Source organism: Carcharhinus amblyrhynchos, chromosome 12, assembly GCF_965287045.1.
Source record: "Carcharhinus amblyrhynchos chromosome 12, sCarAmb.v2.hapA, whole genome shotgun sequence".
In the NCBI taxonomy this organism is placed as follows: domain Eukaryota; kingdom Metazoa; phylum Chordata; class Chondrichthyes; order Carcharhiniformes; family Carcharhinidae; genus Carcharhinus; species Carcharhinus amblyrhynchos.
The window spans coordinates 36,321,980-36,348,936 of record NC_137335.1 but is presented as its reverse complement, the minus strand read 5'-3'; the positions used below and the strand labels follow the sequence as shown (position 1 = coordinate 36,348,936).

At 42.2% G+C, this 26,957-nt stretch overlaps 1 protein-coding gene across 4 annotated transcripts in view; it reads right to left on the bottom strand.

Annotated features, from left to right (window-relative positions):
• Positions 1-8,205: 8,205 nt before the first annotated feature.
• The window catches only part of usp34 (ubiquitin specific peptidase 34), a 290,233-nt gene continuing 271,481 nt past the window's right edge, over positions 8,206-26,957 (bottom strand). For all 4 annotated transcript variants that reach the window (XM_080200367.1, XM_080200368.1, XM_080200369.1 and 1 more), the window contains exons 75-79: positions 23,855-23,934; positions 22,278-22,418; positions 17,536-17,682; positions 16,427-16,586; positions 8,206-9,495 (exon numbers count right to left, since the gene is read on the bottom strand). In XM_080200367.1, coding sequence (XP_080056493.1) covers positions 8,867-9,495; positions 16,427-16,586; positions 17,536-17,682; positions 22,278-22,418; positions 23,855-23,934 — 1,157 coding nt within the window. In that variant the 3' untranslated portion in view covers positions 8,206-8,866. The remainder of the gene's footprint in view (positions 9,496-16,426; positions 16,587-17,535; positions 17,683-22,277; positions 22,419-23,854; positions 23,935-26,957) is intronic.

Here is a 26,957-nt window from a genome sequence, read left to right as displayed (position 1 = left end):
CAGTGCTAGCCCAGACCCATTAACCGATTGGCTGTTTCCTGTGGTCCAGAGGGGTCGCGTGGGTTGAGCAGCCAGCTTTGGATAGTGGGGATTTGCGGCTGCAGTGGCTCCTGGGGTGTGGTGAAAGGATGTTTGGAGCAGTCCCTACAACAGATAGGTTAAGCAGGTTGCTATCAAGACCTCCCTTCATCCTCCAGTTCTTCTTGCTGCCGATCCTCCTTTGGCAGATGCTCTCCCCACTGCTGTCCAACATCAAAATGTTGGTGTTGGCTTGCCTGGCTAAACAAGGTATCTGTCACCTGGTGAGCACATCTGTAAGAAGTCTCACAACACATCTGTGGACAGAGCTCTGGGTGATTCTGCACAGATCACCAGTGGGTGCCCGAAACAACCCTATTGCATAGGAATTGTTAAGGGTCGCCGTTGCCGTTGACACCCTGGCAGCGGGTGTCCGTCCCTCCGCCCAGATGCCAGGCGTGTGAGCACCTCACACAAGTGCCAGGCCATGTCCTTGGACAGGTGGAACCAGCAACGGCACATCACTTCTGACAGCCCCTCCAATGATGCTCTGGTCTGGTACATTCTGGCCCTCCGCATCTTCCTTCTCCTGGCACTCTTTCGGGAGACTGCTCTCCCACCTCTTGGACATCAGTGGCAGCCCCCTGCTCTCCTTCCTGAGGACCTGCCACTGGTTGTTCCTGCAGTGGCTTCCCAGCACCCGCCACCTTCTGAGCCGCCTCCTCCTCCTCAGCCACCACGATGGCCAGCTCTAGATCAATGAGAACAAATCCATTCTGCATGGTGGGGGTTAGAGAGAGAGAGAGAGAGATTGGGAGACATGTCATTGCTTGCAACTACCCCAGCATCTCTCCTCCTCCCATCCCCCACAGCCCCAGTCCCTCACTGGGACCAGTTCTCCCACTTGTGGATGCCGGCAACACAATTTGGGATGCCATGCGTCACCTGATTAGGTTGTCTGCCACTGGCATCGTCAACACGGCCAGCAGGGAGAATATGCAGGTTGGTGTGCAGGTGTGATCGTTGCGATCCCTTGAGCCATTGCCATGAGTGCAACTACAGCATTCCCTTCCGGGCATGTGTCCAGGTCACGCACACAGGGCAGGGACAGCCTCCTTTTTATTGCAATATGGATTTCCATTCACTGCAGAGTACATGCAATTTGAGTGTCTATGTTAACATGAGCACCCCCACTTGGAGCACCAGCTGCCTGAACTAAGCCCTCAAGCAGGACGTGGTGCAACCACCCCACTCCCTAAAACTAAAATCCCCCCTCCCAGTCAGTCCAGTCCCTCAACACATCTCACAGCTAAAACAATGGAACAGTCCAATGGCTGCAGACAGCAGCCTGACCAACAGTCAGCAAAGGACCACACTTCACAGAAACTACATGGAACATCCCTGCGCCTGGGGTCAGCACTTGCAGCTCTCCAAGGAACTCCCCACAGCAAGCAGAAAACTTCCAGAATTCCTCCAACCTCCCCTGCAGTCCAGGAACTTTAGTCCCATGACATTACCTCCTTACTCCTGTTCAAACGCTGCCACACCAGCTCCCAACCTTTATACAGCCCCACCAATGTGATGTCACGCCAGAGATGGGGAGACACTAGCGGAGGCAGAGATTCTAGTCACGGACCCACTAATTACATTTAAAAGTGTGGAAACACATGCTAACCCCTTTACTCTCATTTTTAGCGTGGATTCCTCCACACCAAAAAGTCTTAAGTTGGGAGATGAGCTTGGGGCCAGATGCCCAGCACAAATCAGCCGGTGCTTGAATCTCCCAGCCTGCTGGACTAAAACTTTAAATGTGGAGATGCCAGCGTTGGACTGGGGTAAACATAATAAGAAGTATCACAACACCAGGTTAAAGTCCAACAGGTTTATTTGGCAGCACAAGCTTTCAGAGCCTCGCTCCTTCATCAAGTGAGTGAGGACTTGTGTTCACAAACAGGGCATATATAGACACAAACTCAATTTACAAGATAATGGTTGGAATGCAAGTCTTTATAGGTAATCAAATCTTAAAGATATAGACAATTTGAATGGAGACAGGGACAAGCACAAGTTAAAGAGATGTATATTGACTCCAGTCAGGACAGTTAGAGAGATTTTGCAAGCCCAGGCAAGTTGTGGGGGTTACAGACAGTGTGAAATGAACCCAAGATCCCAGTTGACGCCATCCTCACGTGAGGAACTTGGCTATCAGTTTCTGCTCAGTGATTCCACTTGTCGTGAAGGCCACCTTGGAGAACGCTTAACTGAAGATCAGAGGCTGAATGTCTATGACTGCTGAAGTGTTCCCCGACTGGAAGGGAACATTTTCGCGCATGTTGAGTGGTGTTCATTCATCCGTTGTCGTAGCGTCTGAATGGTCTCCCCAATGTACCATGCCTCGGGACATCCTTTCCTGCAACATATCAGGTAGATAACGTTGGCCGAGTTGCAAGAGTATGTACCGTGTAACTGGTGAATGGTGTTCTCACGTGAGATGATGGCATCCATGTCGATGATCTGGTACATCGTGCAGAGGTTGCTGTGGCAGTGTTGTGTGGTATTGTGGTCACTGTTCTCCTAAAGGCTGGGTTGTTTGCTGCAGACAATGGTCTGTTTGAAGTTGTGCGGTTGTTTGAAGGCAAGAAGTGGGGGTGTGGGAATGGCCTTGGCGAGATGTTTGTCCTCATCAATGACATGTTGAAGGCTCCAGAGATGTCGTAGCTTCTCTGCTCCGGGGAATACTGGACGATGAAGGGTACTCTGTCCACCATGTCCCGCGTTTGTCTTCTGACGAGGTTGGTGTGGTTGTTCGCTGTGGCACGTTGGAACTGTCATTTGTTGAGTCGAGCGTCATATCCTGTTCTTATGAGGGCGTCTTTCAACATCTGTAGGTGTCTGTTGCGATCCTGCTCCTCTGAGCAGATACTGTGTATATGGAGGCTTGTCTGTAGGGGATGGATTCTTTAACATGTTTAGGGTGGAAGCTGGAGTAGTGGAGCATCGTGACGTTATCCGTGGGCTTGCAGTACAGTGAAGTGTTGAGGTGACCATCCTTGACGGAAATGCATGTGTCCAAGAATGCAACCGATTCTGGAGAGTCTGATGGTGGGATGGAATTTGTTGAGGTCATCATATAGTTGTTTCAGGAATTGTTCACTATGAGTCCTAAGGAAGAAAATGTCATCGATGTAGCTAGTGTATAGCGTCACTGAAGGTCCTGTGTGGTGAACAGGTCTAGTTCGAACCTGTGCATAAAGATGTCGGCACGTTGAGGTGCGAATTTGGTCCCCATGCCTGTTCTGTATATCTGGATAAAGAAGCGGTTGTTGAAGGTGGGGACAAAAGAGGGGCTACTGTCATATCGAACAGAACAGATTACTGCAAAGTGTACCGACAACTGAACAATAAGGAACACCATGGTTACCTGCAAATCCAACCAAAGAACACACCCGTCAACTCAACAGATAGATCAAAACCTTAACAGCACCCTCCGGGCTCTCATCCCACATACTGCCCGCAATGGAGATCTCTAATGCTTTCCAAAGACACACAAGGCCAACACAACCGGCCATCTCATTGTATCAGGCAATAGGACCCTGTGTGACAACCACTCCAGCTAAGTCGAGGGCATCCTGAAACCCATTGTGCATAGAACCCCCAGCTTCTGTCGTGACACTACGGACTTCCTACAGAAACTCGGCACACATGGAGCAGTTGAACCAGGGGTACTCCTCGTCACAATAGATGTCTCGGCACTCTACACCAATATCCCCCACGACATTGGCATTGCTGCAACTGCTTGCTCAACGCCGACAACTGTCAGTCTCCAAATGCAATTCTACAACTCATCTGCTTCATTCTGGACACAACACCTTCATCTTCAACAATCAGTACTTCATCCAGACGCACGGAACAACGATGGGGACCAAATTCGCACCTCAATATGCCAACATCTTTATGCACTGGTTCAAACAAGGCCTCTTCACCGCACAGGACCTTCAACCAACGCTACACACTAGATACATCGATGATATTTTCTTTCTTTGGACTCATGGCAAACAATCATTGAAACAACTATATGATGACATCAACAAGTTCTATTCCACCATCAGACTCATCATGGACTACTCTTCAGAATCGGTTGCATTCTTGGACACGTGCATCTCCATCAAGGATGGTCACCTCAGCATTTCACTGTATCGCAAGCCCATGGGTAACCTCACGATGCTCCACTTCTCCGGCTTCCACCTTAAACATGTTAAAGAAGCCATCCCCTACGGACAAGCTCTCCTTACACACAGGATCTGCTCCGATGAGGAGGATCACAACAGACATCTGCAGACGTTGAAAGACGCCCTCATAAGAACAGGATATGGTGCTCGGCTCATCGATCGACAGTTCTGTCGCACCACAGTGAAAAACTGCACCGACCTCCTCGGAAGACAAACATGGGACACAATGGACAGAGTATCCTTTGTTGTCCAGTACTTCCCTGGAGCGGAGAAGCTACGATATCTTATCTGGAGCCTTCAACATGTCACCGATGAAGACGAACATCCTGCAAAGGCCATCCTCACACCCCCATTTCTTGCCTTCAAACAAATGCACAACCTCAACAGACCACTGTCCGCAGCAAACCACCCAGCCTTCAGGAGAACAGTGACCACAACACCACACAACCCTGCCACAGCAACCTTTACAAGACATGCTAGATCATCGACACGGATATCATCATCTCACATGAGAACACCATCCACCAGGTACACGATACATATTCTTGCAACTCGGCTAATGTTGTCTACCTGATACGCTGCACGAAAGGATGTCCCTGGCATAGTACATTGGAGAGACCGTGCAGACGCTACGACAACAGATGAATGAACACAGATCGACAATCACCAGGTAGCAGTGTTCCCTTCCAGTTGGGGAACATTTCAGCAGTCACAGGCATTCAACCTCTGATCTTGGGTAAGCGTTCTCCAAGACAACCTTCACAACACACGATAACGCAGAATCGCCGAGCAGAAACTGATAGCCAAGTTCCACACAAGGACGGCCTCAATGGGATCTTGGGTTCATGTCACACTATCTGTAACCTCATGACTTGCCTAGGCGTGCAAAATCTCACTAACTCTCCTGGCTGGAGGCAATACACATCTCTTTAACCTGTGCGTGGCCCTCTCTCCACTCACACTGTCTGTACTTTTAAGACTTGATTACCTGTAAAGACTCACATTCCAACCATTTTCTTGTAAATTGAGTTTGTGTCTGTATATGCTCTGTTTGTGAACACAAGTCCTCTCACACTTGATGAGGGAGCGAGACTCTGAAAGCTTGTGCTGCCAAATAAACCTGCTGGATTTTAACCTGATGTTGCTAAACTTCTTACTAAAAGTTTAGCACAGCGGGGTGGGAGAATTGTCCCCATAATCACTGACTACATTAAAGGCTGAGATAGACAAATTTTTGAACTGTAGGTGTGGCAAGGGTGATGGGGAACAGACAGAATGCGGAATTGACATGGAAAAGCCAAAGTCATATTGAACGATGCAACAAGTTCGAGGTACTATATAGCCTACTCCTGTTCCTATTTACGTTTTTGTGAACAAGTGATAAACAGCTAAGACACATCTCATAACATGTGAAATATCAGAGTCAACGTAAAAAAAGAGCCAAATGAAAAATCAAAATCTACAGGTGGTGGTGACATGGTCCATTATGCCTGTGTTATTTTGTTCAAAATAGTAATCCAAAATTAAATCCTCTGCTGTATTTCCTCCCTGTACCTGCCTTCGTCTTAAATATTTACTCAGTATGACCAAAGATGAAATTGCTTAGGCCTTAAATACTTCCTTTGGCAAGGAATTCCATGCTTCCAATAATCCAGTGCGCATAGAAATTTTCCCTAACTTCGGTCTTCATTTTTAATAATTTTAAACTGATGACCAAACACCACAGATGGATCAACCAAAGAAAAGTCTTTCCCCAGCCACCTTATCAAATCGATTATAATTTTTAAAAATTTTCAACTATTTTGTTCCAACATACTCTCTTCATAGCTGTAGTTCCTCCAACCCATGGTATGACTCCGATGAATCTACAATAGATACATAGTTTTAATGTGGATATGCCGGCGTTGGACTGGGGTAAACACAGTAAAAAGTCTGACAACACCAGGTTTAAGTCCAACCGATTTTTTTGATAGTAAACTCACTAGCTTTCGAGGTTACCCCCTTCGTCAGGTGAATGGGAAGGGGGTAACCTCGAAAGCTAGTGAGTTTACTATCAAATAAATCGGTTGGACTTAAACCTGGTGTTGTCAGACTTTTTACTGTACATAGTTTTAATCAGAGAATCCCTACAGTACAGAAAGAGGCCATTCAGTCCATCAAGTATGCTTTGACCACAATCTCACCCGGGCTGTATTCCCATAACCCTCATTTACCATCTAATCCACCTGACACAAGGGTCAATTTAACATGGCCAATCAACCTAACCCACACATCTTTGGACTGTGGAGCACCGGAGGAAACCCACGCAGATATGGGGAGAAAGTACAAACTTCACACAGATAGTGATCTGAGGCTGGACTTGAACCTGGGTCCCTGGCGCTGTGAGGCACCAGCGATAGCCATCCATACCCTTTCTGTAACGGGGCAACTGAAATTACACCAATTAAACTAGAAACCAAAGCTTGAAATAAAAGTGAGCAGTCCACAAGATCAAACGAAATACAATGAGGAAGATTTTGCAACAAAACAGATTACGTAAACCAAAATATCAAATGAAACCCAGCCAGCAGTCCATCAGAATGGAGCTAACTCAACCAGAGTCTGAAATCTACTTACAGATTTATTGTGTGATAATCATAATAACCCAAGTACGATTTAGTTTTTCTGAATTAACATTTCTTGAAGGAAAGTGAGATGAATTGACATAATAAATGAACAGAGAGAAGGCATCGGATTGATATATAAAGACCACATACTCAGAATTAACAAATAAGAATGCTGCATAGTTTGAGATCTTTTGTTCAAAAACGATACAAACTTTTATGGTTGTGGGTCCAGCACAGATTGTGCGGGGCTTACTCCTTCCTTTGCTTCCTCTTAAGATGACCACTCCTTGAAAGATCATTTCAGTAATAGCTTGGCAGTCAACACGAAGATTTTCTGAAACAGGACAAATATAAATGGCTTTTATTTAGCAGCAAAATTTGGTCAATACAAATAAACTAAATTTTATTCTTTCCCATCGTTATATAAATTTAAATTACATCTTTGCTTTTCAAATTCAAGTTTCTTTACATTCCCTTAAATTATCAATGTTGTATCTTGATTACTCAGATGGAAAACACATTCATCTCCAAATTGTAACAGTATATTTGATAAAAAGTTTAAAATAATTTTTTCCCCAGACTTGCCTTTTCTTCTTTATTTCAACGCTACATTCTGATTTATTTCAAACAGAGCTCAGAAAATGTAGCACAGCATCTTCTCATTCCTCAGGAAATGGTCTCAGTGATTCTGGAATATTGTACCATCTGTGATATCCTTTATCTGCTGAGTTATCCTTCTGTATATAATTGCCACATCAGAAGTTTAATTAACTTAGCATCTTTTTATTCAGAAATGTAGCAGATGCAAACTCTCCCTGTTCATAATGTAAAAATTTGACATATCTGTCAAACAAATTACATAGCACAGGAATGTGGATATGACTTTTTCTCACAATGCATTAAGAATGAGTATGATCTAAAGACTTCTGCATGGGGAATGCTTTCTGATTATCAAAAAAACTTCAACTTTAACTGTGTCAAGGCCATGAGCACTTTCAATGCATGTCCAAGTTTCATTAAGGGCAGGGAGAATGATCTGTCTTTAATAACTGCTGGTCGATTTTAGTACTGTAACAGTGAACCATTAGTGTTAGGTAAAATCCATAAAAATACTTTAAAAATCCATTAGGCCTACTTTTTGTTTGAATAAATGTAACATCACTCGTCAAATGGAAAACTCTACGGTTGTGTGCGCTTGTTACAATGCAAAATGGAAAATGAGACCGCGTCAGTGAGAAAAACAACTTAATTTGTGATCATCAAGATATGAATCCAATACTTACTTTACTCCTTTGTACAGAATAGTTGGCAGTTAACTTTGTGTATGCAATAAAACATTCTTGAAAACAAAATAAAGTTCTAATTTTTATTTTGTGTGCTTTATTTCCGCCATGGGAAACCTGTCAGATAAAGCACCTCATTTATGCCAGTTGATGTCTACAGAGGATTCTTAACAGAATCAAATTAATCGTGGTTGGTTTAGTATACAAGTAAACAACTTAATTTGGATAATAGAACCACGGAGATTTGAGGCAAAGTTGCCTCCTTAATAGAGTACAAAAACCGGCAACAAAAGACACAATATTATACACAGTAAAAATGCAATATCTTTAAATTACATCATACAATATGAAGAACAAAAATCTCTGTAACCCTTCACCCGAAGATGCACCTCAAATCTGGATGAAAAGCCACAACAAATTACTTCTATGTAAAAGCTGACCATTAATATGATTGCCCTTGAGAAATGTGCTGTAAATGCCTTTGTTTTAAGTTACCTAGAAATTTGTGTTTAGATTTCCACTTATCACATCTTCAAGCGCATAACCCTAACACACTGGATTTCTCTCATGGCTGAGCTGCTTCTTCATACAAACAACTAACAGGCATTCAAGCAGAAAAATGTCACTTGACAGTGAAGCACAAAGCATCAGACCCAACAGGCAAAACTGAATTAAACAAAAACTCAAACTGTATTTAAAAAAGACAAAACTAGTCATGCTAGTAGTCTCATCAAGAAGTGGGTTGATTCCCTCTGTTCAATATTCTTGTGACTGCACTAATCGTGGATTCAATGGTCCTGCACAAATTATCTAAAAGATCTTGCTGCTGCATATTAAAGAGTCCTCTGGAATGGGTACAGCTATTGGATAAACTGGTCTCTGGGTCGAAGGGTAGATTTTGAGTCTCACAGTTTCTAAGGTCAGTCAGATCGGGCAAAACTGTAGCAACAGGTGGTGGTGTAGAGGGAGAGTCAGAATCATCTTCATTCACACTTGTTTCCTTTTCAGAACTTAGTAGATCCTTCACCACTTTGCAATCTTCCACTGAATCCTCGCCTTGCAACTGTTCTAAAGAGTCCTGGGGTCTGTTGCTGATTAATGTCTCATGTGCACTTGAAGAAAGTTCCATTTTATCTTCTTTCACAGAAATTGGATCAGGAGTTGGTGGGTCATGTTCGGTGCCTGGATCAATGACTGCTGAGTCTCTAGTCTCAGTGTCTGAGGTACTGGCTGGGGTTAATGCCTCTCTAGGTTCTGTCCTAGTGTCACTGGGAGTGCTATGTCCAGTGCTGTTGTCCAGAGGATGTTCTTCATCGCTGCTAACACGCCTCCTTTTCACAGGAGTGGCTCCTTCATCATCTGCAAAAGGAGAGAAATTAAATTCAAATTTTGTCTGTATCTCCTGAGAAAATGTTGGGGAATGGGAGGACAATAATGATCAAGATCACTCGGACAAGGATTGATAGCACAGCAGTGTTCTTCAATGTTCACTAAGGAAAGGGATCATGTTTTTGAGGATGTGTGTGTGATACAGGCTGATAGGATGGACGAGCTAGATGTTTTGAGGGAAGATGTATTAGCAATTTTGAAAAACCCGAGAGTTGATAAGTCCCCTGGGCCAGATGGGATACATCCTAGGATACGTTAAGTGGCAATGGATGAGATTGCGGAGCCTTTAGCTTTGATCTTTGGGTCCTCACTGTCCACGGTGATTGTGCTAGAGGACTGTAGAGTGGCGAATGTTGTTCCTCTCTTCAAGAAAGGAAATAGGAACGATTCTAATAATTATAGGCCAGTTAGTCTTACTTCGGTGGTCGGTAAGTTAATGGAAAGGGTCCTGAGAGATAGGATTTATGACCATTTGGAAAGATGCAGTTTAATCTGGGATAGTCGGCATGGTTTCATGAGGGGTAAGTCCTGCCTCACGAATTTGACTGAATTCTTTGAGGAGGTAACTAAGTGTGTAGATGAAGATAGAGCAGTTGACGTTATATACATGGATTTTAGTAAGGCGTTTGATAAGGTTCCCCATGGTAGGCTCATGAAGAAAGTAAAAAGGTGCGAGACAGAAGTAAATTTGGCCGATTGGATAAGTAACTGGCTGTCTCATAGAAGACAGAGGGTGGTGGTGGAGAGAAAATTTTCCGACTGGAGGCCAGTTACCAGCAGTGTACCACAGGGATCAGTGCTGGGTCCTCTGCTATTTGTGATTTTTTATCAATGACTTGGAAGAAGGGGCTGAAGGATAGGTTAGTAAATTTGCTGATGACACCAAGATTGGTGGAGTAGTGGATGAGGTGGAGGGCTCTTGTAGGCTGCAAAGAGACATTGATAGGATGCAGAGCTGTGCAGAGAAGTGGCAGATGGAGTTTAACCCTGATAAGTGCAAGGCGATTCATTTTGGTAGGACAAACTTGAATGCGGATTATAGGGTCAATAGCAGGGCTCAGAATTGTGGAGGAACAAACAGATCTCGGGGTTCATATCCACAGATCTCTGAAGGTTGCCACTCAAGTGGATAGAGCCATGAAGAAGGATTGTAGTATGCGTTAGCGTTTATTAACAGGGGGTTTGAGTTTAAGAGCCATGGGGTTATGCTGCAACTATACTGGACCTTGGTGAGATCACATTTGGAATATTGTGTGCAGTTCTGATCACCTCACCATAAGAATGTGGAAGCATTGGACAGAGCGCAGAGGAGATTTACCAGGATGCTGCCTGGTTTGGAGGGAGCTGGGCCTTTTCTCTTTAGAGTGGAGGAGGATGAGAGGCAACTTAATAGAGGTTTATAAGATGATGAGGGGGATAGATAGAGTGCATGTGTAGAGGCTATTTCCTCGGGTGAATGTAGCTGTTACTAGGGGGCATAACTATAAGGTTCATGGTGGGAGATATAGGAGGGATGTCCGAGGTAGATTCTTTATTCAGAGTGATTGGGGAATACACTGCCTGCTGCGATAATGGAGTCAGACACTTTAGGAACTTTCAAGCAGTTATTGGGTAGGTACATGGAACACACCAGAATGATACGGAGTGGGATAGCTTGATCTTGGGTTCAGACATAGCCCGGGACAACATCGAGGGCCGAAGGGCCTGTATTGTGCTGTACCATTCTAGGTCCTATGATAGGGGATGGGAACCTGAGAGGAAATTAGGAGTGGAGAGGAGAAAAACTGGCAGTAGAAATTAGGGAAGTTTTAAATGAAGAAGATATCAGGGAGTATCAAGGTGAATAAAATACTTTGAGAGTATGATAGAATTAGAGTGTGCAATAGTAAGTTATTAGTTGGAATAACAGTATGGGAGAAAAGTTAAAAAAAGCCTAGATCAGGGTTAATTTACATGTATGTCAATTCACAGACTGTGCCTAATAAAACTGGTGAACTACAGACGCACGTTGACAATTGGAATTATTATATTTATGCTGTAACAGAGACCTGGCTCGAAGGAGGGCAGGACTGAGTATTAAATATTCCTGGGTACAAGGTGTTTAGGAAAGACAGGAAAATAAGAAAAGGGGCACTACTGATTAAAAATGGCAAGATGGTATTACAGAACCGGAGAGAGGGGGGTTAGGGATAGAGTGGTCAAGAACAGAATCTCTCTGCCTAGAGGTAAGGGATGAAAAAGGTGCAATAACATTGATCAATGTAGTAGATAGATCACCAATTAGTGGCAAGAACGTAGAGAAACAAACTTGCAAGGAAGTGAGAGAGATACAAGAATTGTGAAGTAATTATAATGGAGGACTTCAATTATCCAAATATAGACTTTGATAAGAATAGTGTAAAAGGACAAGAGGGGCAAGAATTCCTAAAACGTATTCAAGAAAATCTTCTGCAGCAGAATGTTTCTAATCAAACAAGAGGGCAAGCACTATTGGACTTGGTTCTGAGGAATCTGTTGGCCCAAGTGGATCAATCAATGGGACAGCATTTGGTGACATTTTTCATAAGGTTTAAGTTGGCCATGGGAAGGGACAAGGAACAATCCAGAGCAGGGATAATTAATTGAGGGAAGTCAGCTTCAATGGATTGCATGCAAGTATAGTGAACTGGAATCAAATGTTGGAAGAAATGATGGTGGCTGAACAATGGGCCACCTTCAAAGAAAAAGCATTGCAGTCAATGTCAAAGTATATTTCCTTGAAGGGAAAAGTAGGACAAATAAAGCCAGAGCACCCTGGATGAAGACAGAGTTAGAGTTGAAGATGAAAAGGAAGAAGTATGACAGATGTCAGGTAGAAAACAGAATAGAGAAGCAAGCTGAATATGAGATCAGAGAAGTGAAAAAATTAATATGAAAATTAAGGAGAGATCATGAAAAGACTGGCAGCTAATATAAAAAAGGAATCCATTGTCTACTATAAGCATACAAAAAGTAGAAAGGTGGTAAAATAAAGAGAAGCAACAATGAGGGATTTAAAAAGTGGTCTTGCACGTGGAGGCAGCAGAAACAGTGGAGTATGAAACAAGTACTTTGCATTTGTCTTCACAAAGGAAGAAGATGCTACCCAGGCCAAAGTGAGAGAAGAGGTAACTGATTTATTAGAAAAATGTGTAATTGAGAAGGAGGCAATGTTAGAAGTGATTTCTTTAATTAAAATAAGGCACCAGGACCGGACGAGATACATCTAACACAGTGCCACACAACAAACTTGTGAGCAAACTTATAGTCCATGAAATAAAAAGGAAAGCAGGCACTTGGACAAGAAATTGGCTGAGTGACAGGGAACAGTAGTGATAAATGGCTGTTTTCTTTCCAGATTGGAGGAAGATTTGTAGTGGAGTTCTCCAAAGTGCAGTTTGGGACCCTTGCTTTTCCTGATATATGTTAATTAACTAGACTGTGGTGTTCAGGCAGGATTTCAAAATTTGCAGGTGATATGGAGATTGGAGACATTGTGAACTGTGATGAGGATAGTCTTGAACTTCAAAAGGACATAAACAAGTTAGTGGATTGAGAAGACAAGTGGCAGATGAAATTCAATGCAGAGAAGTATGAGATAATTCATTTTGGCAGGAAGAATATGGAAACACAATACAAAATAAAGGGAGAATCTCTGAAGGGGTTGCAGGAGTGGCACAGCAGTTAGCACTACTGCCTCACAGCGCCAAGGACCCAGGTTCAGTTCCAGCTGGGGTCACTGTCTGTGTGGAGTTTGCACGTTCTTCCTGTGTCTGTGTGGGTTTCCTCCCACAGTCTTAAAGACGTTCTGGTTAGATGCATTGGCCATGCTAAATTCTCCTTCAGTGTACCCAAACAGGTACTGGAATGTGGCAACTAGAGGATTTTCACAGTAACTTCATTGCAGTGTTAATGTAAGCCTACCTGTGACACTAACAAAAAAAATTTAACAAAAACTTGAGGAAGGATGTGAAGTCATTGGACAGAATACAGAGGAGACTCACAAGAATAATTCCAAGAACAGTAGCTATGAAAACATATTGGAGGGGCTGGGACTGCATTCCTTGGAGAAAAAACAGTCTGAGAGCTCTTGTTGAAGTATTCAAGATCCTGAGGGGTCTGGACAGGGTAATTAGTGAGAAACTTCCCACTCAGGACTAATCAAGAATTAGCCTGCAAAGGCAAAATAATTGGCAAAATGAATAAAAGTGACGTGAGGAAGAAGATTTTCACCCAGAGGATGGTTGGAGTTTGGAATGAGCTTCCTGAGAGGGTGGTGAGGCAGATGTGATCGAGGTATTCAAAAATGGGGATTGCTATCTGAAAAGAAAGAACGTGCAAGTTACAGGAATAAGGTATTTGAGTGGGACTAAGTAGACTGCACTTTTAGAGAGTTAGTGCAGATTTGATGGCCCAAATGGCTTCCTTCTGCACTATAAAGATTCTGGGTTAAATATTGATTATCAAACTCTTCATACCAAACATATTTTACTTACAGAAGCTGATACAACAGTCTCTAGTTTAGCAAAGAGGACCAAAGTCTGAAGAAACCGTGAGCTACAATCCCTGCCAATAATTGATTCAGGTACAATTAATGACAAAATGTCCATTTGAGGACTGGAAAGGAATCAAGATACTTATTCAGAATCTTGAAACATTTAAAAAAACTGTGGCAAGAGCTGATGTTTTTAAAATATATTGACTGAGGCACAGGGAGTCCATGCTCTACTGAATTTAGCTTTATCATAGTTAATATAAGTTTACAATCAAATTCTTTCACAGGAATCTTGCCTTGCATGAGGTGAATTCTGGGGACTTTGTACTTTCAGTAATAGGACGTGCGATGGTGGTGGAGGAATGGATTTATGTCTCACATTTAAAGTAATTTGTTCCTTTTCAATGCACCAGGACAAAACCTGGCATTCTATCCAAACATGCTTTAGGCCAGGTACAAAAATGCTGCACTTAATGCCAAAGTTCCTATGCAGTTACGTTGCTTTCAAGCTTCATTTTATCAATAGTTATTAGGTGCTAGCACTTTTGAACATTTCATTACATTTTATAAAATCTATAACCTCCTGTATAGGAAAAACATATTTGTTGTTACAGATATTTTGAAATTTATGTGCGCAGCACCTGGAAAAATACCTACTAGAAAAGGAGTACCCTGTAAATGGAAGTAACTCATTAGATAACTAAGTCACTGGTATATCACTAAAGTTCAAACAACGAAGCTTAAGGGGATGTAAGTTATGCTACAGAATAAAGCCCCAGTTAGACTACATCTGGAGTAGTCTGAACAGCTATGGGCACATCTTAGAAAGGATAACTGGACTTGGAAGGAATGTAGCCTACACTTATCAACATGATACCCAGATTCCAAGAGTTAAATTGCAAGAAGAAATTAGGTAAAGTAGGGTTATTTTCCCTTGAATTTTGACAGTAAAGGCATGATTTGATAGAAAATTTCAAGATATTAAAAAAAAACACATTACGTGGAAAACAATATTTCTTCTGGCTGGAGAGACTTGGCAGAGTCTAAAAATTACAGTCATGCCTTTCAGAAGTGAAATATAGAAACGCTTCGACACAAAGGGCCCTATTTTACCATTTTGATTCTAAGTGCTGGGCAGACTAGAAACTGGAAGTGTTTCAGATCTGACTTTTAGACCTATTCTCAGGCACCCCCACACGCACTCCTGCCTGCACAAGCATCAGCAATTCCAAACTGCGTGGCAGAAGCCTGTGGGCAGGTCTTAAAACACCCGAAATCCTGAAGCTCCGATCGGCACCTCCAACTGCGCATGCGCAGAGAAAAAAGTTAGAATGCAGCTCCCTGCCATATTGCTCCCAGGCCAAATAATGCCTCTCCCTGGTCCACTCCCCCAACATTGCTGAACCCCTTATCCCCCCCCCATCCTTCTGCCACTCAGATTGATCATGGGCCCCACCCATTCCCCTCCACCGACCTCAGGCGGAGCGATAGTGGACCCACCCTTCCCCCTCACTGATCTCAGGCAGAGTGGCAGCGGACTCCCCTTCCCCTTGACTGATTACAGGCAGAATGATAGCGGATCCACCGTTCTCCCTCACTGATCTCAGGCAGAGTGGGAGACGACCTCGCCCACCCCCCAACCGAATCGGACTTTTGTGGAGCACATTCTGGACAGGCAAGCGCGGTGGTAAAGGGGGAAGTGCCGGTAAGGTTGGGCATGCAGTCCATTAAGTCACTTTAAATACACGCAAATACATTTAATGGCCATCCCACCTGTTTTGGGTGTGGTCTCGAACGCAGCCATTTTCGGGCCTTGGTAAAGGGGGATCCAGTGCAGAGGCAGGCGTGCATTGCACTACACGCCTCACACCCGACTTTACCAATGTTCAGGCTCCCGAAAATGGATGCAACTTGATAGTAAAAATCGGGCCTAAAGAGTGAAAGAAGTTTGGAACACTCTTCTGCAACTGGCAATTGATGCTAGATCAACTCATTGTTTAAAAATCAAGACTGATAGATTTTTGTTACCCAGAAGTATTAAGGGACAAAGGGGAAAGGCAGGTGCAAGGAATTAAGTTACAGATCTGTCATAGTCTTACTGAATGGAAGCACAGGGTTGAGGGACTAAACAGCCTACTCCTTTTGCTGTTTTTCTACCACTTTAACTTGGTAAGCACACCAAATGTATCTAATCCCACAGATATTGATAAAAGCAAAAATGAGCTCTGGTGAAGAGTCTTCCAATGTAGCATACAAGTCCACGTAAAATATGGTAATACTGCACAGATAGGAATATTAGTAACATGTGTGATATTGGTTTAAAGGAAAAATGTCAAAATTATTTTACAAAAATTTAAATAAATTATCTAAATAATCTATTATACATACCTTTTGTCTTTCTTTCCTTTGCTTCCTGTTCCTGTAGTGCACTTCTCTGTTGCTGACAAGTTCTGCATTTGTGTAACAAGTCCTGTAATGTCTGGATTAGTGCTGAGTCCAGTAGTTTAGGGGTATGTATGGAAAGCAGCAAGGCAAGAGCTCGAAGATCCTGTAAATAAGAAAACAAATCACACTTGTCTACCAATCTTTTTAAATAGATATCATAGAGTGTAATTAGTTATTACAGAACTGGGTTGGGAATGCCCAGACACATTTTATGAACGAAGCTCAGAAAAAAGAACAAGATTCGGTACATATTGGTTTGGTTATACTCTCACTCATGCCCGAAGTGGTGAAAGCATAAGATGCTGATCAGCTATGAGTCAACTTGTCCCATGAGCACAAACGCAACGTGTGCACAAAATATTGTGCGATTTAGAAAATGGGAATCTCATCAGTGAGATCTCATTTTCCAATTCTCCCTTCCAATGATGTAACAAGATTCCATGGAAAGATTGGGAACCCCAAGGAGCAGTGCCAAGAGGCAGCTCTCTGGGAAGCTCCAGTGAGGAATGTTCCTCTTATCCAACGTGGGGGTGAGGGGGGAGATGCATGCATGCATTCTACAGAAAACAGAAATTCCACCCCGTGTTTAATCAATATAAGAACAGTACTGAATGTACTTCATACTAAGAGCCTATTACCTAATTAGTTCACATCCTGACATGACAATTCAGATTCATGGTTTAAAATAATTCAGACTGTGAAAGACACAGGGTGGAGGTGCAATTTTGTGTCAGTGTTGGACATATTGTCCAGGAACCTCCATCATTGACTTCAGCAAAGATCATGGAATTAGGGCAGGGCCCCATTTTTACATTCCAACAGCAGAGTGCCTGCCCAGTCCCTTGTTGGTGGAAAGTCTAGTCTTTAAGCCAAAAATATAGCCACTGTGGTAAAATCCCACCTGAATTATAGCTGGAATGCACCAGATGGGCTGTTGATATGGAAAATATGTTAAAATGCTGTAGCTGGCATAAACTCTTATAATAACATTAAATGGAAAACTAGAAAAATAAAGTTTTGATTTAATAGAGGAGCATCATATGCAATCTTACCCCATTTAGAATAGCACCAACTTTAGAGATTTCAACACGCTGTCCCAGAAGCTCTGGTTCAAGGTTATGGTACTCATTTATTAGATTTGAGATTAAATTATTGATCAAACTAGAACAGTTTGAACTGGAAAATACCTGATTCTGAACCTGAAAAAACATAATTTCAACAATTAAAGTTATACAATTTCAAATAAAACAAACAATTTGATGGATTATTCAGTTACAAATGTATTTCAGTACATCATTCATTTAATACAAATGCCTCCTTCAAAACATTTTTGAAACTTTATAGTGTCATAGATCATACAAGACTGAGAAGGTCATTGGCCCTTAACATCTGTGCTGCCCCTTGAAAGAACTATTCAATTAGTCCCACTTTCTTGCTCTTTCCCCACTATTCTGCAAATATCTTACATTCAAGTGTACACCCAATTCCCTTTTGAAACATATGGTTCAATCTGTTTTCACCTCCCATACACAACATTTAGGATCGTAACTTGCTTTGTTGTTATAAACAATTCTCATTTTCTCCTCTGGATTTTTGCCGATTATTTTAAATCTGTGCTTTGGTTACCGGCACTCCTGTCAATAGGGAGAGATTTGTCCCACCTACTTGATCAAAACCCTCAATTTTCAGAAACTGTATTATATCTCCCCATAACATCCTCTGTTCCAAGGAGGAAAATTCTGGCTTCTCTAGTCTCTCCACAGAGTTCTTCATCACCGGTACCATTCTAGTAAATCTCCTGTGCATTCTCTCTAAGTTGATGACATCCTTTAACAATGTCAATTTGTCCTGCCATCTTCAAAAGTCTGCATGTATGAATCCCATGTCTCTCTATTCTTGCACTCTTTTAAAATTGTACTATTCAATTTATGCTGCTTCTCAGTAATTTTTGAACATGATTCCCTGCATTTCTTCCCTTACCACCTTCAGTATTTCAAAATGGAGAATTTGAAAATTAATTTTTAAGCCCAGTTTCTTATTTAATATTCATGGCTATTAGCTTGCTCATTTACATATTATTTTGGAGTCCTACCCTCACCCTCCTCTGCTAAGAATTTCTACAATGTGGAGATGCCGGCATTGGACCAGGGTAAACACAGTAAGTCTCATAACACCACATTAAAGCCCAACAGGTTTATTTGGTAGTACAAGCCACTAGCTTTCGGAACACTGCCCCTTCATCAGGTGAGTGGGAGTTCTGTTCACAAACAGGGCACAGCAAGACACAGATGCTTCTCAAGTGCTTCAGAGCACCCTCCGTGCTCTCATCCCACGTACTCCTCGCGTTAGAGATTTTTACTGCCTCCCGAAGATACACAAGGCAAACACACCCGACCGTCCAATTGTATCGGGCAATGGGGCCCTGTGCAAGAACCTCTCTGGCTACATCGAGGACATCCTGAAATCTATTGTACAAAGAATCCCCAGCTTTTGTCGCAACATTACTGACTTCCTACAGAAACTCAGCACACATGGAATGTTGAACTAGGAGCACTCTGCGTCACAATAGATGTCTCAGCGCTCTACACCAGCATCCCCCACGGCGATGACATTACTGCAACTACCTCAATACTCAACGCCGACAACTGCCAATCTGCAGATGCAATTTTACGAATCACCATTTCATCTTGGGCCACGATGTCTCCACCTTCAACAATCAGCTCTTCGTCCAGACACATGGAACAGCCACGGGGACCAAATTTGCACCTCAATATGCCAACATCTTCATGCATAGGTTCGAACAAGACGTCTTCACCACATGGGACCTTCAACTGATGCTATATACTAGATATATTGATGACATTTCCTTCCTTTGGACTCATGGTGATCACTGAAACAACTATATGATGACATCAACAAGTTCCATCCCACCATCAGACTCATCATGGACTACTCTCCGGAATCAACTGCATTCTTGGACACACGCATCTCCATCAAGGATGGTCACCTCAGCACTTCACTGTACTGCAGCCCATGGATAACCTCACAATGCTCCACTTCTCCAGCTTCCCCCCAAACACATTACAGAAGCCATCCCCTATGGACAAGCCCTCCATATGCACAGGATCTACTCAGATGAGGAGGATCGTGACAGACACCACCAGATGCTGAAAGATGCCCTCATAAAAGGAGGATATGGCGCTCAACTCATCGATCGACAGTTCCGACGCACCACAGTGAAAAACCGCACCGGCCTCCTCAGAAGACAAACATGGGGCATGACGGACAGAGTATCCTTTGTTGTCCAGTACTTCACTGGAGCGGAGAAGCTATGACATCTTCTCCGGAGCCTTCAACATGTCACTGATGAAGACGAACATCCTGCCAAGGCCATCCCCACACCCTCACTTCTTGCCTTCAAACAACTGCACAACCTCAACAGACCACTGTCTGCAGCAAACCACCCAGCCTTCAGGAGAACAGTGACCACAACACCACACAATTCTGCCACAGCAACCTCTGCAAGACGCGCTGGATCATCGACACAGATGCCATCATCTCACGTGAGAACACCATCCACCAGATACACGGTACATAACCTGCAACTTGAACAATGTTGTCTACTTGATATGCTGCAGGAAAGAATGTCCCGGGGCATGGTACACTGGGGAAACCATGCAGATGCTACGGCAACGAATGCATGAACATTGCTGAGGCAACAGTGTTTCCCATCCTGTTGGGGAATACTTCAGCAGTCAGCTTCAACTGGGATCTTGGGTTCATGTCACCCTATCTGTAACCCCTACGACTTGCCTGGGATTGCAAAATCTCATTAACTGTCCTCGCTGGAAACAATACACATCTCTTTAACCCGTACTTAACCGTCTCTCCACTCACACTGTTTATACCTTTAAAACTTGATTACCTATAAAGACTCGCTTTCCTACCATTATTTTGTAAATTGAGTTTGTGTCTTTATATGCCCTGTTTGTGAACAGAAGTCCCACTCACCTGATGAAGTGGCAGCACTCTGAAAGCTAATGGCTTGTGCTACTAAAGGATTTCTACAACAAGACCGCATAGTTAATTCTATTCCCTTAATATTGTAGGTTGCCTGATGATAATGTTGTCAAACAATCCTGTTTGCTTCAGGCTCAATAATTTTTAAAAATTAATTCAAGACTGAGATCGATAGCATTTTCATAGCCAAGGGAGTCAAGAGTTGTGGGAGGCAGACAGGAAAGTGGAATTGAGAGTTGAGACCACAACCAGATCAATGATGATCTTATCGAATGATGGAGGAAGTTTGAAGGACTGCTAAGTCCTTTGTTCCTATAATGCTTTTGCTGTTTCTGTAAGTAGTGCGCTACAAGTTATTACTTCTTCAATTTTACTCATTAGGTTTCTATTTTGAAGCCTGCTGTCAAGCTTACTCTTATCAAAAAGGAGAGATACATTCAAGTCATCGATTTTTGAACAATCAGCAAGAAGATTTGTTTTCCCCTTTCCAAAGTTGTGTACCCTACTACTTTAGAGTGCCGAAGTCCAGTAATTTGTGCAAGGGGAGCTGCAGTCATTTACCAGGCATTGGCCATTTTAGTTTGATTTTAAATTAGGGCTATGAGGCTCCTCAGCAAGAGGCCTACTCAAATTAGAACCACAAAGCTAATGCTTTTGATCAACAGTCAATGCTTGTTCACTGGAATACAGAAAAAAGTAAAAAGCAAAGTTTAGAAAGCTAACCCAATTAAAAAATGAACTAACATTAAAATTGCAGCAAGGCAATCAGAACAGTAGGCCTAATGATGATGCCTAAACAAAATAAAAACGAGTATCAGGCATCAGAAACAAAGAGATGCAAGATCTGGAAGATAAAAGGCAAACTGAAAAATATAGTTAATACGGAAACAGTATTTCATGATGTTCATTTAAATTTAGCATAACTGAAGATCATAATGAAATGATACAAAATACAAAATGATATCCAGGAAAATTCTCAGAAAAACTGTATATTCAACTTCTAAACCAGCAAAATAAAATGCCTGTAAATCAAGATAACACTTGGGATTATAAGTGCCATACATTCGAAGTCACACTTCTAAAGTGCAGCATTTTAAATTTCCTGGAATAATAACGTTGAGTTTAATCAATAGAATTGGCCTAAAGTTTGAGATTTTGTTTTCTGAGTGACTTGAATATACTTAATAGGCATGTTTGGCTAAGTATATCCTGAAATATGGAGAAATTGTGAATCTTGAATTATTCAAATCAGTATCTTTTCTTCTTTACCGATTTCACACCTTTATTTTCTTCTGTTCCTTTACAGTTGTTTAGATTAAATTACATACCTCACCAAACTGTTTATTATTCACGTAATCTTTGATCATTTAATTGCTTGAGAGGGGACAATTAGCTGCTCTTTCAACAGCAACGTTCACTTCCAGCTATTATACATGGAAATCTCTTCCTCCCAAGCTAGGTTCACTGAAGTCACACATGTTACCATTTGGATTATCATCTCAGATGAGATTGGCTAATTTAGTACCAAACATCAAACCTACAAACTCTTAGTCTTTATGGTTCAGTTAACCAATGGAGAAACTCACCAAAGCATCTGGGAAGTTATCAATATTTTTTAAAAATTGGAATTCAGTACCAATGGACTGCAATAGCAGAAATAAATTTCCATAATTCTGTACAGCAATGAAATCTCATTGTTCAACTGCATCAGGCAAGAAATAACATCTTATTTATTAATACAAGTTAAGGTACAGAGACAAACGCTACATCATACCTTAGGGAGGAAACAAGCAAGAAAGGTATAAACTGCATTGTTATTCAGACAGATCCTCTCGTCCATTAGAATGCATTTAATATATTCAGCAAATACTGGTTCATCACACAGCAGCTTAACACAATTCTTTGCCATGGGTGACTGAAAAAAAGACATGAAGATAATGGTTCAGCCAAACAACTTAGATGAAGTTTTTCTGTGCACAGTTAAGTGTACAATTTCCCTTCCTTACTTCCCTTCCCCACTCTCTACTTCAGATCAAGCATCATGCCCAACCACAAGGGCTGAAGCGTGACTGACTTTCAGCTCTCCAACCAGATAAAAATGATTAATACAGCTTCCCCGTGGAGAAAATCCTGTCCAATGCACAGAGCCTCAACACTACAACTGAGCTTACTATTGGAAACATTGGTTACAATTTTAAGGATGAGCGATCCCAAGGATCGATGTCTAACGTGCAACTGCTAAATCTCTAAGTCCCACTGCCATTAAACACTCACTTGAGCACTGATTGGCTGTGGTGGGAGTTCTATCTGCTCTTGGGAAGGAAGCTCCATCTGCGAGAGCTGCTGCCGAGATTATCTCAAACCTCAACAACCCAGCCAGACATAGCACTGCAGTGGCCAGAAGCAGTACTGCAATGCTCTGTCTGGGACAAAATCCCAGGACTTTTGAAAAGCTAACTTTTGGGGGCGGGAAGTAGGAATTGCCTGGACCCAACTCTGAGGAGGCCTTCAAAGTGAACCCTCATTCTCCCCTCACCCACACTTCCACCACCACTACCAGAAATGGGGAAAAGTGCACCAACCTAAAGACTGAAGTTGAACAGAATAAGGCCCTCACTGACTATTTAAGGCCCTTAATAGGTTAATGGACGGATTTCTCACCCACGGCCTTGCCCACCCAAGCATGAAATTCTGACTAGGTTTGGGTGAATGGCTTCTTTAGGGAAATCCTGTCCACTCAATTTATGCTCCCTTCCATCTCAGAAACTGCTATGGGGGAAAGGTAAAATTCTACCATTGTATGCTGAACAGTTTACAATAATTTTGGCACAGGGCAGTTATGACATGCTGTATCAGCTGTTAAATGTACATTCCTTATGGACAGATTTCATGGCATCACAGTAATGAATGCTTTGGGTTAAAATTTACATTGCATTATTCACATCATTTCTTGTCATGAGATGCAAGTTTGCAGTAATTGCTGAGAAAACAGTCACAACTAAAGGCACCCTTTCTTAATCTTATCAAGTACATACAAGGCTTTCATTATCAAATATCATGTGACTTCAAAAGTTATTGGCCCAATTATAGTTACAGTTACAGAATGGGACTTCAATCTGGTAACCAGTCAACTGTGGGTGACCTAATGGTAAATGAGGCGGCAGTGATGCCAGCAAATTACCAACATTATCAAAGACACACAAAATTTGAAGTAATAATTTATTTTTGCCATCCTTTTCTTTTTCAACTAGTCAAGTGTGCCAATTAAACATCAGTTTTTTCATTCTCAAAATTATAGAAGAACACTCCAACAATTTAAAAAATCATAACAATAACAGAAATGTAAAATACCTGAGACTGGTAAATTTCTGTCCACAGTTTAGGGAATAATGCCAAATGAAGAGGCAAGCCCTCATATGCTATCAGAACACCTGTATATCGACAAAGTAAACTGCAGAGTTACTGGAGGAACAAAGGGACAATCTGCATATCAGTAACACTGGGCACAAAGCATACCACACAAATCCTCTGCATATTTTGAAGTTTGACATCCAATGGAAAAATGACATATCCAAGTAAATTTCAAGTGGAAAGGATTGTAATTTTGTGGCTGTCTTAATTTTTTTACGATAACTTCTTCAAAAATTAGCAATTTACATATACAATACTAAAAATGGTTTTTGTTAGCATAAAGTAAGTGGCAGAATGACTAATCAAACTAATTTACATGGGTTCAAATGAAATTAAGAATAAATTACAGCTCGTTACTCAGTAGTTATAATTTCAACAAAATTGTGAGAATTCAGCTTAATAAAAATTACACTGACTGAAGACAAACATTTAGATTTTATAACTACAAATTATAATATTACATAAGTATATGTTATTTTACAGTTGAACAGGAGTATAAAAGACTTAATACCTCCATAATAAAATGTATGAGTTGAATCTATCTGCAGTGTCTTTCTCCTCATTGGTTAGATATTTAGATTTATCTGATCCTTAATCTATTTTTGATAACGTTACACTTTCACCCACTGGCATTGCTAGGAGTCACAATTTTCTTTAGCCGAGGAACTCCCAAGAGCAAGTCCCAATTATCATCTCCTGACAGCAGAAGTAAAGGGCATGTATTTCTTTAGCAGAAAAGCTCAGCAACCACGTTGTAATCACTCCCCAAAGCATGAGAAGCAGAACATTTAAAAAATGTACTAGCTGGGAGTCTGTTGGTCTGCTGCCTGCATTAGAATTACAATTCAAAAGGAACATTCCCAAAGAGGACTTCCACAACCCAATTCCTCTCAACTGGCATGCTGTTTTCAGTTGTACTACTTCTCCTGGGCCTAAACATAAATTCTCCTTATGGCTAGAAGAAAATGAAAAAAGCAAAACTACGAAGTGCCTTTTACAGCATTCACTGCATTCAGGAAGCACAGGGCTGCCTCACTCACCTTTGACCGACAAGGAAACTTGTTGATCATGGCTTCTCCCTCCTGCCTGCCACAGTCAACAGCTTGCTATAATGCCTGATGCTGCTCTTTCAAAAGCTGCTTTGCCAGGTCAATGCCAGGGTTAAGGACATCTCCTCAGAGCTGGAGAGGAACTTAGGAGTGCGAGTGGAAAGATCTAATTATTATGCTCCACATACTTACCAATGGCATCGATGTGGCAATGGAAAAGGTTCTGCTGAGTAGCTTGGAGTTAAAATTAAATATCACTAGATTGCTGCCTGCGTCATGAGCAGATTGATAGAGTAAATAAGAAAAAGTACTGCTCAAACATCGTGTGGAAGAAAGGAATTTGGATTTTAAAGATGTTAGTGCCCAAGGCCCAAGTGTCTTCAGTTGCTTCATTAATAACTTTCCCTCCAATAGAAGGTCAGAAGTGGGGACGTCGTTGATGGTTGCACAATGTTCAGTACCATTAGATACTGAAGCGGTCCACGTCAAAATGCAGCAAAACCTGGTCAACATTCAGACCAAAACTGATAAATGGCAATTAATATTTGTGCCATACAAGTGCCATTTCCAAAAGAGAAAATCCAACCATCTCCCCATGACATCATCATCACTGCATTCCCCATTAACAGCCTGGCGGGGAGAACAGTAACTGGACAAGCCATATAAATTTTATGGCTACAAGAGCAGGTCAGAGTCTGGAAATTCTGGAGTGAGTAATTCACCTCCTGACTCTCAAAGCCAGCCCACTATCTACAAAGCACAAGTCAGGGGAGCAATGGAATACTCTCCACTTGCCTGAATAAGTACATTGCCAACAACACTGGTGGCATGGTGGCACAGTGGTTAGCTGCCTGACAACTCCAGGGACCCGGGTTCGATTTCCAACTTGGGACAATGTCTGCGTGGAGTCTGCACATTTTCCCCATGTCTGCGTGGGTTTCCTTCAGATGCTCTGGTTTCCCCCCACAGTCCAAAGATGTGCAGGTTAGGTTGATTGGCCATGATCAATTGACCTTCAGGTGTCCTGGGATGTGTTAGAGGGATTAATGGGGTAAATGTGTGGGGCTGTGGAAATAGGGGTGGGATAGTTGTTGGTGCAGACTCGATGGGCTGTACAGCCTCCTTCTGCTCTGTAAGGTTTCTATGATTCTAATGCTCAAGAAGCTCAATACCATCAAGGACAAAGCAGCCTGCTTGACTGGCACCTTTGACAATACATTCCAATTCTGTGACCCTTCCACCTAGGACAAGGGCAGCAGACACATAGTAGCACTACCACCCAGACATTCCCCTCCAAAACACATACACACGATCTGACTTGGAACAGGATTATTTCTTCACTGTTGCTGGGTCAATATCCTGGAACTTCCTTCCTAACAATACTGTGCATGCACTACACCATATGGACTACAGTGGTCAAGGCAGTGATTCATACCACCTTCTCAACTACAATTAGAGATGGGCAATAAATGCTGGCTTCGCCAGTAATGCCCACATCCTATGGAAGAATTTTTAAAAATCATGGTACACTGGCACCAATACTGCGGAAAGACAGAGCTATTCTATTTGAACAGTATTTGCGTGAACCACACCGAGACCAGTAGCCCGATGAACTGAATAGCTAGAGATGAGGAGAGGGTGTTAAGGTTTAAACAATGAGGAAAAGAGAAATGGAGGAGTGTTCAGGTGAGGGGGAAACTTAGGTTAGTAATATATGCAATAATAACTAGAATTTGGCAGGAAGGGGCAGAGCATACAAAATAGGGCTGCACCAGCCATTAGAGTCATTAACAGAGATAGATGGTAAAAAGACAAAGTTAAAGCTCTATCTGAATGCACGCAGAATTTATAACAAGATAGATGAACTTCTGGTGCTGTTAGAAATCGATAAATATGATCTGTAGGCCATTACAGAGACATGGTTGCAAAGTGGTGAAAGTTGGGAACTGAATACGTAAGGATAATGGCTATTTTGGAAGGATAGGAACAGCAAA